Below are 12,239 nucleotides of genomic sequence, written 5' to 3'. Positions count from 1 at the left end.
ATTGCATTTATTTGTTCCAAGTTAAATCCTAAATCAAAGTGATACATCAATGGAGTATTCTTGTGAACTGTTAAAAAAGATTGATATAAAATAAGAAAATAAAGTTAAATCAAACATTCAAGTTGTTTTTATTATATATTATATATTCAGCAGTTACTGGCAACTGAGTTGGCAGTCAAAGGAATGAATATAGTGTTCACTCAATACACTTAAAAAGTTATGCTCCAATAGACAAATGCCTTATATTTTTTGGAAAAATGTACATAATAGTTGTACTAATTTTTAGATCACCTACACGAAAGGCTAAGCATGGGGTGTTTCATTTGTCTGTCATTTGTTCGCTTGAATGATTTTAGCAGCAGCCAGAGGTAAGAATAGAAAATCCTTTAAACAACTTTATTTTATGCTAACTGATGAAATACTGTGTTTTATCAGTGAGATATAATTAATATCAGTCACTGCATATCACTCGCTGTAAATGATATAGCTTTGCCGATCTACTTGTGCATTGTGTATAAATTTTAAATTATCGGGGATCATCCTAGGTCAAAATTTTAGGGAGAAGTGACTCCACAGTATTTAGGGAGAAGTTGAGGAATTTAAGGAGAAGAATCGGCATAGCATTCAGTTTCCTGCCTATATATATCCACTTTCTGTGGGTCTAGCTGTAAGTTATGAACAGTAATTATATTTAAGGAAATAAGGAAATTGATTCTTGCATTATCATTTTCATGAATTTCTAAATAAAGTATAAACTTAGCTATGAAAAAGTCGCCTTTAAATTTTTATCCGAAATTTACATGTCCGAAACTCGTAAATTTAACAGGTGCACGATCAAAATGCCATGAAAACTTTCATTCAGTTCGATTCTCATGCTTTTATAATGCCCGATTTTTGCATCAACTTGTTCAGATTTAAACATTTAATTTATTTATTTATTTTTTTTTTTTCGAAAATAATATCAAACTCGTGGATAATGGCGATCTTTTTACAATATTTTGTACGGCAGTTCTGATGTCCGCGAAATCATTTTTTATCCACAGTACCTGAACAATTCATTTACAGAAATTGACCGTAATCATGGTAATTGAAATAATTCTTGAAGTAATCTTTAATAAAATGAAAGAATAATATGCAATTGTTGCATAAGATCATGCTCTCGTTAAGTTTATCGGCTTTTTACATGCCGATTGAAAGTTTTCAAAATGGTGGCGGCTTACAATATTATTGACACTGTGGGATATTAACGCTACGATTGGCTGAAGTTTGACAGGCGAGTAGGCTGGGTTGACTATGGATTTATCGATAATTTAATCTAGAATATGCATCAAGTTTTACAACTTTATTAAGTCAACAGATAACTCGCTGAAAAACTCGGCGATTTGGATTTCGCCTGGAGGCGATAATTAGGAGAAGTGGCCAACTTTAAAGCGACGATATCGCTCAAATCGCCTTGTAGGATGATCCCTGATTATTTGCTTAAAACAGGATGAAAATTGTAGTCGCACTTTGTTCTTTATAGTATATTTCTCGATTCAAAATATTCTACTTAATGAGAATTTCATAACGTTACGCAGCAAGAAATAAAATGAAATGGAACATTATGCTGTGTGTGTCTTTCTAACGTCACAACACGTTTGACATCATGTTCGTTTACGCGTGTCTGCGCTGAGATTAAAATTTGTTTCAAAATGCGTATCTCAAGGTAATTAAGCACAAAATCAAAAGAAAATTTGAATTTGAGTGAATATGGAATATATCTCACTGAGAAGTGAGAAAATGTTCACATTTTCACTCGCGCTCCTGAAAATATTTGACATTTTCTTACTTCTCAGTGAGATATATTCCATATTCACCCAAAACAAATTTTCTTTTGATTTTATGCTTAATTACGTTGAGATACGCATTTTGAAACAAATTTAAACAATAGAGTGACCCTAAAATCGATAGGGGACATCTCTGCATAACCAATCGTCCTATTAAGTTTCAGCATTCTGGGCCAGGTGGTTCTCAAGTTACTGACCTGAAACGGTTTTCCAGGTTCAGGCCCCTGTGACCTTGACCTTTAACGGAGTGACCCCAAAATCAATAGGGGCCATCCACTCTGCATGTCCAGTCATCCTATGAAGTTTCAACATTCTGGGTCTAGTGGTTCTCAAGTTACAGACTGGAAATGGTTTTCCTTGTTCAGGCCCCTGTGACTTTGACCTTTAACGCAGTGACCCTAAAATCAATAGGGGTCATCTACTCTGCATGTTCAACATTCTGGGTCAAGTGGTTCTCAAGTTACTGATTGGAAATGACTTTCCATTTTCAGGTCCCTGTGACCTTGACCTTTAATAAAGTGACCCCAAAATCAATAGGTGCCATCTGCTCTGCATGACCAATCATCCTATTCGGTTTCAACATTCTGGGTAAAGTGATTCTCAAGTTATTGACCGGTAATGGTTTTCCATGTTCAGGCCCTTGTGACCTTGACCTTTAATAGAGTGACCCCAAAATCAATAGGGGTCATCTACTCTGCATGACCAATCATCCTTTGAAGTTTCAACATTCTGGGTCAAGGGGTTCTAAGTTATTGATCGGAGATGGTTTTCCATATTCAGGCCCCTGAGACCTTGTCCTTTAACGGACCCACCCCAAAAGCAATACGGGTCGTCGACTCCATAAGCCCTGCCACCCTATGAATTTTAAAGATTCTAGGTCAAGTTGTTCTCCAGTTATTGATCGGACATGGTGTGACGTACAGACGGACAGGGCAAAAACAATGTCTCCCCCAACTGGGGGAGGCATAATTTTGAATGCACATGCCACAGACAATGCTACAAACTACAAAACTTTAAAGTTTCATTGAGACATTATTACATGGATTTTAATACTTCGATTTTAGTTTAAAGTCTGAGATTTTACACATGGAGTCTATGATAAAGTCCGAGTAAAAGGTTATCATTACTCGAGTGAAATTAGTATCACTGCGCAATGTGTAGGACATGTTAAAATTCTGAGTAAGTGCACTTTTCCAAACAGTATTTCAGGTATGCAATGGCAGACAGTTAACCAGTGTTCCTGCATTTTGCACCAATACTACCCTATTCTCCACAACTGCCAACTTGTCCACATGAATCAGTGGTATAGGACAGATTATCTAAGACATAATGTTGTTTATCAAATCCTCAAAGAGACCTCACCATGGGATCAAACTTGTGACCCCGTGACCCTTAGATATACACTCCTTATTGAGCTACAGTCCTATTTCAAATTACAGTTAAAATTAATGTTCTCCACCCAGATATACAAAGTAAACAAAGGAAATACACACCAAGTATAAAAGAAACTTTATTACATAATCTAGCATAGAACTGTTCAACAACACTGATGCACTACTTCAGAATTACTATTTGATTATATACGAAAAGTTTTCAAATAAATTTTTGAATCCATACTCCCACACAAAACAATAAAATGACATGATAACCTATTTGCAGTTGCTTGAAATTAAGTCAAATGGTGTAACAGTCTCAGGACTGTCACTTGTGAGAATTTTAAATAATCATTTACGTGCAGAGATAGCAAATAAGTTAAATAGCAAATATTAAGTTAAAAAAAAAACATTTTTACAAATCATGTACTAAGGATACCACCTACTTCAGATAACATACATTCTTCAATTACATTGCTTCAAATTTAAGAGCCAAGGTTTACAACAATCTACAGTTACAGCAATGCATAAATTTTTCGCAGAGATATACTGACTGACCAAAGAGTAACATTTAACAATTTCTTCTCCGACGGAATTCCTTTCTGTGAGATAATCGAGTCTTTTTACAAACTTTCATGCTTTCTGTGACTGAGTGATTTATATACAATGTGCATTACAACAATGGAACTAATGATCAACTATAAACTACAGTTTTCCTGGATTGTTGACTTCATTGTTAAGTGATGACGAGTTATAAAAATCTTCAATTATAATATCCAATGGATGCTTGGGTCCGACTAGAAACCATGGACCTGAAAAACATAAAGGAACAAATCATACCAAACTTGAATTTCCTACCTGTATTCTACAGTTACCTGATTTCTGCAGTATTACAATTTCCTACCTGTATTCTACAGTATTACAATTTCCTAACAGTTCTAAAACAAATATACCACGGATTTACTTATTGACATATACTGCAATGGGTTTTGAAATTGTTACAAATATTAAGCCTTATCTTTAAAACTAAAGGAAGGTTTCAGCACAAGAAATTATTGAACCAATAAGTTTCAATCTCGCCACTTTGATGTGCCCTTTTACAAGCTGCTACCCTGCCTATTTCAAATCCTGACTGCAGCACATGTCAAAGCCATGTATTTATATGTAACTCTGTGGAAAATTATTTGTACTTTTGGGCCAGAATCAACTTCATTAAACTGTTGAATTATGGACATATACTTTTTTGGTTCATGTTTCATGTCTTGTTTACTATGCTTCATGAATTTGTGTAACTTTCTAACTTCTACCGATATGATATAAATGAGTCCGATATAAATACCTTGATAGTTCCTTCCTTAGCAATGCCAATTTTCTTGAGGAAATCTCTGATGTGATTTCTCTGATCGCCCTGTAGCTGTATAACTTCACCGTATTCTGGGTGCTCTACCACTGTACCATTGCAAGCAAACTCCTGCAGTACACAACAAGTTCAATGTTACCACACTCATTTATTTAGCATTTATTATATACACTGTGCTACGTTTAAATTTAACTTAACAAGTAACAACAATAGTAACTTAAATATTTTGGCATTTACTTAAATCATATGTTCATACATTTCCCACCATGTAAGAGATAAAGGATATTTGTTTGTCTTAGTGTATGATCGAAATATATTTCACTGAGTGAACACTATAATGCAATATTTTCACCAGTGGCGCAACCACGAGTGAAAATGTAAATTATGGTGTTCACGAGTGAAATATATTTCGTTCTTACACTGAAAGAAACAAATCTGCTATTCATTTTAAGCATTTTTAATGTTTTTAACCAAATTATATTCAGTTTGTCCGCGCAACGTCATGTGCATCGCATCATAACGTCATAATGTTGTGACGTCAGGATGTCTTTGTAGAAACAAGAGGACCATGATGGTCCTGAATCGCTCACCTCTTCCCACATGATCCAGTTTTGAGTATGACATCGTTTTTTCTATTATTTGACATAGTGACCTAGTTTTTGAGCTCATGTGACCCAGTTTTGAACTTGACCTAGATATTATCAAGATAAAAATTCTGACCAATTTTCATGAAGATCCATTGAAAAATATGGTCTCTAGAGAGATCACAAGGTTTTTCTATTATTTGACCTATTGACCTAGTTTTTTAAGGCATGTGACCCAGTTTCGAACTTGACCTAGATATCATCAAGATGAACATTCAGACCAACTTTCATGAAGATCCGTTGAAAAATATGGCCTTTAGAGAGGTCACAAGGTTTTTCTATTATTTGACCTACTGACCTAGCTTTTGATGGCACGTGACCCACTTTCAAACTTGACCTAGATGTCATCAAGATGAACATTCAGACCAACTTTCATACAGATCCCATGGAAAATATGGCCTCTAGAGAGGTCACAAGGTTTTTCTATTTTTTTACCTACTCACCTACTTTTTGATGGCATGTGACCCACTTTCGAACTTGACTTAGATATCATCAAGGTGAACATTCTGACCAATTTTCATGAAGATTTCATGAAATATATGGCCTCTAGAGAGGTCACAAGGTTTTTCTATTTTTAGACCTACTGACCTAGTTTTTGACCGCAGTTAACCCAGTTTCGAACTTGACCTAGATATCATCAAGATGAACATTCAGACCAACTTTCATACAGATCCCATGAAAAATTTGGCCTTTAGAGAGGTCACAATGTTTTTCTATTATTTGTCCTATTGACCTAGTTTTTGACGGCACGTGACCCAGTTTCGAACTTGACCTAGATATCATCAAGGTGAACGTTCTGACCAATTTTCATCAAGATCTTGTGAAATATATGGCCTCTAGAAAGGTCACAAGGTTTTTCTATTTTTAGACCTACTGACCTAGTTTTTGGTCGCACGTGACCCAGTTTCGAACTTGACCTAGATATCATCAAGATGAACATTCAGACCAACTTTCATACAGATCCCATGAAAAATATGGCCTTTAGAGAGGTCACAAGGTTTTTCTATTATTTGACCTACTGACCTAGTTTTTGATGGCACGTGACCCAGTTTCGAACTTGACCTAGATATCATCAAGGAGAACGTTCTGACCAACTTTCATGACGATCTTGTGAAATATATGGCCTCTAGAGAGGTCACAAGGTTTTTCTATTTTTAGACCTACTGACCTAGTTTTTGAAGGCACGTGACCCAGTTTCGAACTTGACCTAGATATCATCAAGGTGAACATTCTGACCAATTTTCATGAAGATCCATTGAAAATTATGGCCTCTAGAGAGGTCACAAGGTTTTTCTATTTTTAGACCTACTGACCTAGTTTTTGATGGCACGTGACCCAGTTTCGAACTTGACCTAGATATCATCAAGGTGAACATTCTGACCAAATTTCATAAAGATCCCATGAAAAATGTGACCTCTAGAGGTCACAAGCAAAAGTTTACGGACGCACGCACGGACGGACGCCGGACACTGCACGATCACAAAAGCTCACCTTGTCACTTTGTGACAGGTGAGCTAAAAACTATAAATAGTTCTATTACATTTCCCGATTTCCTTTACATTTCATTATGATAAACTGTAAATATTTATGATCCTTTTATTATTTTTATACATCTTTACCTTCACGGAGGAATATTTTGCAAGGAAATTCCAATCATTTATAATTCATATCATTTTGCATTCAAATGTAGTTCCGTACCCGTGAAAAATAAAAATGATATTTTCACTGTTTGAAACAGTGAAAATATCAATTTTATTTCACTGATAAATTTCAGTATTTCACAGAAGAGCATAAAATAACAAGAGGACCATGATGGTCCTGAATCGCTCACCTGTTCTGACATGACCCAGTTTTGAACCGAGTATGATGTCGTTTTTTCTATTATTTGACATAGTGACCTAGTTTTTGAGCTCATGTGACCCAGTTTTGAACCTGACCTAGATATCATCAAGATAAAAATTCTGACCAATTTTCATGAAGATCCATTGAAAAATATGGCCTCTAGAGTGGTCACAAGGTTTTTCTATTATTTGACCTAATGACCTAGTTTTGGACCACATGTGACCCAGTTTCAAACCTGACCTAGATATCATCAAGGTGAACGTTCTGACCAACTTTCATAAAGATCCCATGAGAAATGTGACCTCTAGAGTGGTCACAAGCAAAAGTTTATGCACGGACGACGGATGCCACGCGATCACAAAAGCTCACCTTGTCACTTTGTGACAGGTGAGCTAAAAAGACTTCCTTTGAACTCTGAATCATCACAATACATGGTTCACTATTTACTATTCTAACATCTGCAGAATTCTTCAGGGATCATCCTAGGTCAAAATTTTAGGGACTTCTCCCTCCACAGAATTTAGGGAGAAATTCAGAAATTTAAGGAGAAGATTCGGCATAGTATTCAGTTTCCTGCCTATATATCCACTTTCTATGGGTCTTGCTACAAATTATAATCTGTAATTATTTAAGGAAATTGAATATTGCATTATTATTTCATGAATTTCTAAATAAAGTACAAAGTTAGCTATGAAAAAGTCGCCTATAATTTTTTATCCGAAATATACACGTCCGAAACTCATAAATTTATCAGGTGCACAATCGAAACGCCGTGAAAATTTTCATTCATGTTTCGATTCTCGTGCTTTAATAAATTAAAAATAATAAAAATGCCCGATTCTTGCATCAACTTGTTCAGATTTATACATTTAATTGATTGATTTATTAATCTTTTCGAAAATAACACCAAACTTGTAGATATTGGCGATCTTTTTATAGTACGGCAGTTCAGACGTTCAGAATCTTTTCTTATCCACAGCGCCCGAACAATTCATTTACAGAAATTGGCCATGTTTGAAATAATTTTTGAAGTAATTTTTATTAAAATCAAGAAATAATATACACTTGATGCATAAGATCATGCACTCGTTACCTTAATTGGCTTTTTTACACACCAATTGAAAATTTTCAAAATGGTGGCGGCTTACAATATTATTGTCACTGATTAACTACAGTGGGATATCAACGCTACGACTGACTGAAGTTTGACAGGCGAGTAGGCAGGGTTGACTATGGATTTTTAGGTAATTTAATCTATTTTACAACCTTTAAGTGAACAGATTACAACACTCTGAAAAACTCGGCAATTCGGATTTCGCCCGGAGGCGATAATTAGGCAAGTGGCCTATTTTACAGCGACGATATCGCTCAAATCGCCTTGTAGGATGATCCCTGTTCTTGTGTAATTAAACAAAACTACATCAACAAATGAAGTCTTCGTAACAGCAAAAACCTTTGGGTTATTTCTCTGGCTTCAAATCAGTTACTTGCAGTGGAAATTCTACCCTGAAGAACACATTTCGTGAGGCAAACAGGCATGTACACAGCAGTGTGGTCTAATGTATGAATTTACCTTTTTGCATGCTTTCACAATTTTCTTGAAATCGTAATCCGGGTTAATTCCCTGTACAGTTGTGAGTGTTTTACGTCCGTTACGCTGCTGTATTCTTATGTGAATATGATTATCTTGACCCCCACAACCAACATCTTCTGTTTGATCACTGAAAGGATCTGGTCCTACAAAGACAACATAAAAGTATAAACTTTATACAAGCAAATTCAAGCTAAAAGCAAACTAACTTAAGCAGATTTGCCACAATGATTTTGATTTTGACTTTTTAATCTTCTATCATGTCTATTACAGTGTACGAAATTCAGATTTGAATCCACTAGCCCGTTCGGGCTACCAGATAGGAAATTTTCCAAGCCCGACACCAATTTCACTAGCCCGAACTTTAACACCTTAAAATACTTAATTTTTGCACCATATAAAATTTTGTTTTACAGACAATCTCTATGCATGTTTGAAGGAATAAAAAAGGCATACAGTACATGTTTGCCATGTTTTCGAAAAATTTTAACTCTAAATATTCCAGTCCATATCAGCATCGCCAGAGTCCAAAAGCATCAACATGACACTCCTTGCCAAACGAAATCTAAACTGTAATGCCTGATTTTTTAGGATCAGCTCTCGCCAGTTACTGCTACTAAACTGTTGACAATTTGCAAGATGTAAAAATGAGTGCTGAATACACACATACACACACGCTGATAGCAATATTAATTTAAGCTCCGCCTACTGCAGGAAGTGTGAAAGCTAATCTAATTATCCGTTACACTAGAGGTGATTGTATTCAGCCAGTTAGCGCTGCGGTTACGTCTTTGACACTTTGCGTTTGATTTGTCAACACGTGAGAGTGCAAAAAAAAAAAACAACAATAATTCAATAAGCGTTCCTCAGTCTGGACGATGCGTGATGCCTTCTTAGTGTTTATTAATGGAGATCATATGAAATCACGATGCTATACTTGTTTAATTAGCATGATTTTTTTAAACAAATTAGGAAAATTCGGTAGCCTGGTAGGGCTTGTATCTGCGGAAAATCGGTAGCCCAAGCTGAAATTTGGTAGCCACGGGCTATCGGACTACCGCAAATTTCGAACACTGCTATTATCAAACAGATTTCATACACACGTATACAATACAGTAACACATTACTCCGCCAGGACGTTGGGACTTTACTCCTCCCTTATTTATATACTATAAATATCTATTGTGTAGGCCATAATAATTATGGATTATTTTTCGTAGCTTAGACAGCTTTAACAACACACAAATCATGGAAGACTATTCAACTTGATAAATTTATATGCACAACGATACTTTATTTACATTATACCATTTTGAGTGAAAAATAGTCTTGCTCCCAGTCTCACTAACTTCAGTCAATGGAAGACTATGAAAAGGGGGGAGCTTAAAATCATTGTTGAATAGATACAGACTGATTATGTTTTATAAAGTCTTAAAGAAACTGAAAAGAGATTTAAGTTGTTAGCGTTGTGTGTTTGAGATGATGAAACTGACTTTGTCGATATTCTAACTTCTGGGAAGACCATACTTTAAGCCTGTTGCACTCGTGTAATTACACTGTACATGGTGTTTCGTGTCAGTGGGATTCCTAGTAATGAAAATTTTTCATAGAAATGTTACTTTGTGCTCTGTTTCATTTGGAATTTGGATTTAACTTTAGATGGCGTATGTTACAAGAACAAAGCAACTGATTCTTTGAGTAAGCTGCAGAACAGTTAACAAGTTGTGTTACAATTTGCCCAACCAAGCTACTGCATTAAAACAGTGGTTTTTGCATGTTTCATTTTAAGCTGTTTGAGCTAGCCCTTGCTTATTTTTCACTAACATATAAACCATCTTGTTGGTATGCTATATCATATATAATCTAGCATGGCCCAGTAATGTAGCCAGTTGTGAAATTTTCTGAATACTATATAAATTTATAATGACAAATTACTAAGGCTCCATCAATATCCAATTTTAAGTGTTCACCATCAATATCCCAGTGTTCAAATCTTTGGAAAAATGTCCAAAGAAATGCTAGTTATCACAATATAGCATAAGATAAAACATCGCAACCGTGAACACCATAGTAGATGTTTCATCAGATTTTGCACACACAAAAAAACAGCATTCTATTACTAGTAGTTGACCATTATATTTATTGATAAATGCAGCCAAAAAAAATCTTAGACAATATTCCCATGAAAAGTACATTCTAGTTAGTGACAGAGTAACTTATGCTTCTTTTTCATTTCCTTAGCAGATTTATTTGAAATTACAGGACTGTTGGTGACCTACTGTTCAGTGTAGGCCTTTATTTGTGACTGGAATCCAAACTTCTATTACCAAGGAATAACAGAAAAAGCTTAGGTATATAGACTTTTGGCGCTTTTTTATACTATAAATATGTGACTGTTTTTGTGTCAGATTTTCAAATAAATGTCTTTTTTTTTTTGGTATCAGATCATTTTTCGGGCTAAAAACTTCTGAGGCTTTAAAGTTTAAAATGCCCATATTTGAACAAATATATTTTATCAATTGTGTGGTAATTCAGTTTTCTTACTTCCGTGTTGTTCTGTGGTACGAACTCATGAAAAAACGTCATTTCAAGCGGAAAAGACTGAATAAAAATGTTACCAAGTTTCCAAGACAAACAAGAGAAGAAAAACACAGGTCAAACATATCCCTAACACATTTACAAGCAAATATAAAACAAACATGCTTCTAAAAACAAAGATTTAATGTTTCAAACAACCACGAACTTCCTGATCAGCTAACTACGCAATAATCCTATTTAGTAAACAAAGAGTGCAGCCATTTTGACGTTTGAAAAAAAAATATATTATGAATTTTTATTTTATTATTTACAGAAATTCCTCACCAGACCCTAATTGACCGATATCGAGACTGGTCATACAAACGATTAAAGCTCTCCTAATATTACAAATGAACCCGTCCCTTGTTCGGGAAGACAGATGAAGGCAGATTTTTACAGGTCTTGATAAACAAACTCTTCTAGACTATCTGCCGGAAGTATTGCGAAAGTACACTGACGTCATGAATTCAAAACAACAACAAAACCCGTTTTGTGTCGTACCATATCTGTACGAGAAAATGACACGTTCTGCCGGCCTGCCTGTCCATCTCTCTTTTATAATGCCTCACCAAAGAAGTATAAATACTTTCATTTATTTTAATAGCTCTTTGGCCTCACACGATAGGGTGCACAGGCTTGTAATAATGAATTCAAATACATTTCATTTTCAAGTCACAGAACTTGTTACTTCACCATCCCTACTTTAATAAACGTTGTTTAGATGCACGCGATTTTTTCATTCTCTCAGCATCAACACACGTTTATTTGACAAAATACATCCCAAACAGTCATGTCGTTGATTCAAATCATTGTTTCAGTAGAGATACGAAGGAATTACATGACGTGAGCACACTCCAAGTTATTATAATAAAATCTGTAAAAAGATCCTTTGGAAGCAAAGAATGCAACCAAGAAGAATAAAAGCAGACTCGGTTTGATTGACTTGAATCTTTTCATGAGGTAATGAAATGTGCAATAATTCTCACGGCCCCCCCCCCACTTATCCTCCCCTATAGCACTGGCTTA

General features: G+C 35.3%; 1 protein-coding gene across 1 annotated transcript; it reads right to left on the bottom strand.

Moving 5' to 3' along the window:
- Positions 1-3,323: 3,323 nt before the first annotated feature.
- LOC123537884 (eukaryotic translation initiation factor 1-like) lies at positions 3,324-11,660 on the bottom strand. Its single transcript, XM_045321788.2, has 4 exons — positions 11,499-11,660; positions 8,619-8,782; positions 4,539-4,670; positions 3,324-4,011 (listed from the first exon to the last, which is right to left on the bottom strand). Exons 1-4 carry the CDS (start codon positions 11,530-11,532, stop codon positions 3,997-3,999), a joined length of 345 nt encoding a protein of 114 aa, XP_045177723.1. The 5' UTR covers positions 11,533-11,660; the 3' UTR covers positions 3,324-3,996.
- Positions 11,661-12,239: the final 579 nt, after the last annotated feature.

The sequence above is a fragment of the Mercenaria mercenaria genome, chromosome 18 (assembly GCF_021730395.1).
Source record: "Mercenaria mercenaria strain notata chromosome 18, MADL_Memer_1, whole genome shotgun sequence".
In the NCBI taxonomy this organism is placed as follows: domain Eukaryota; kingdom Metazoa; phylum Mollusca; class Bivalvia; order Venerida; family Veneridae; genus Mercenaria; species Mercenaria mercenaria.
Note: the sequence above shows the minus strand (reverse complement) of the source record. Positions and strands in the feature narration are given on the sequence as shown.

Bases quoted from the DNA above. Each gene is read 5' to 3' on its own strand.
- LOC123537884 (XM_045321788.2), bottom strand. From the start codon at position 11,532: ATGACCAGTCTCGATATCGGTCAATTAGGGTCTG. The intron at 8,783-11,498 runs GTGAGGAATTTC...TTGTCTTTGTAG, and splicing joins TATCGGTCAATTAGGGTCTG to GACCAGATCCTTTCAGTGAT. The intron at 4,671-8,618 runs GTAAATTCATAC...TGTGTACTGCAG, and splicing joins TTGTGAAAGCATGCAAAAAG to GAGTTTGCTTGCAATGGTAC.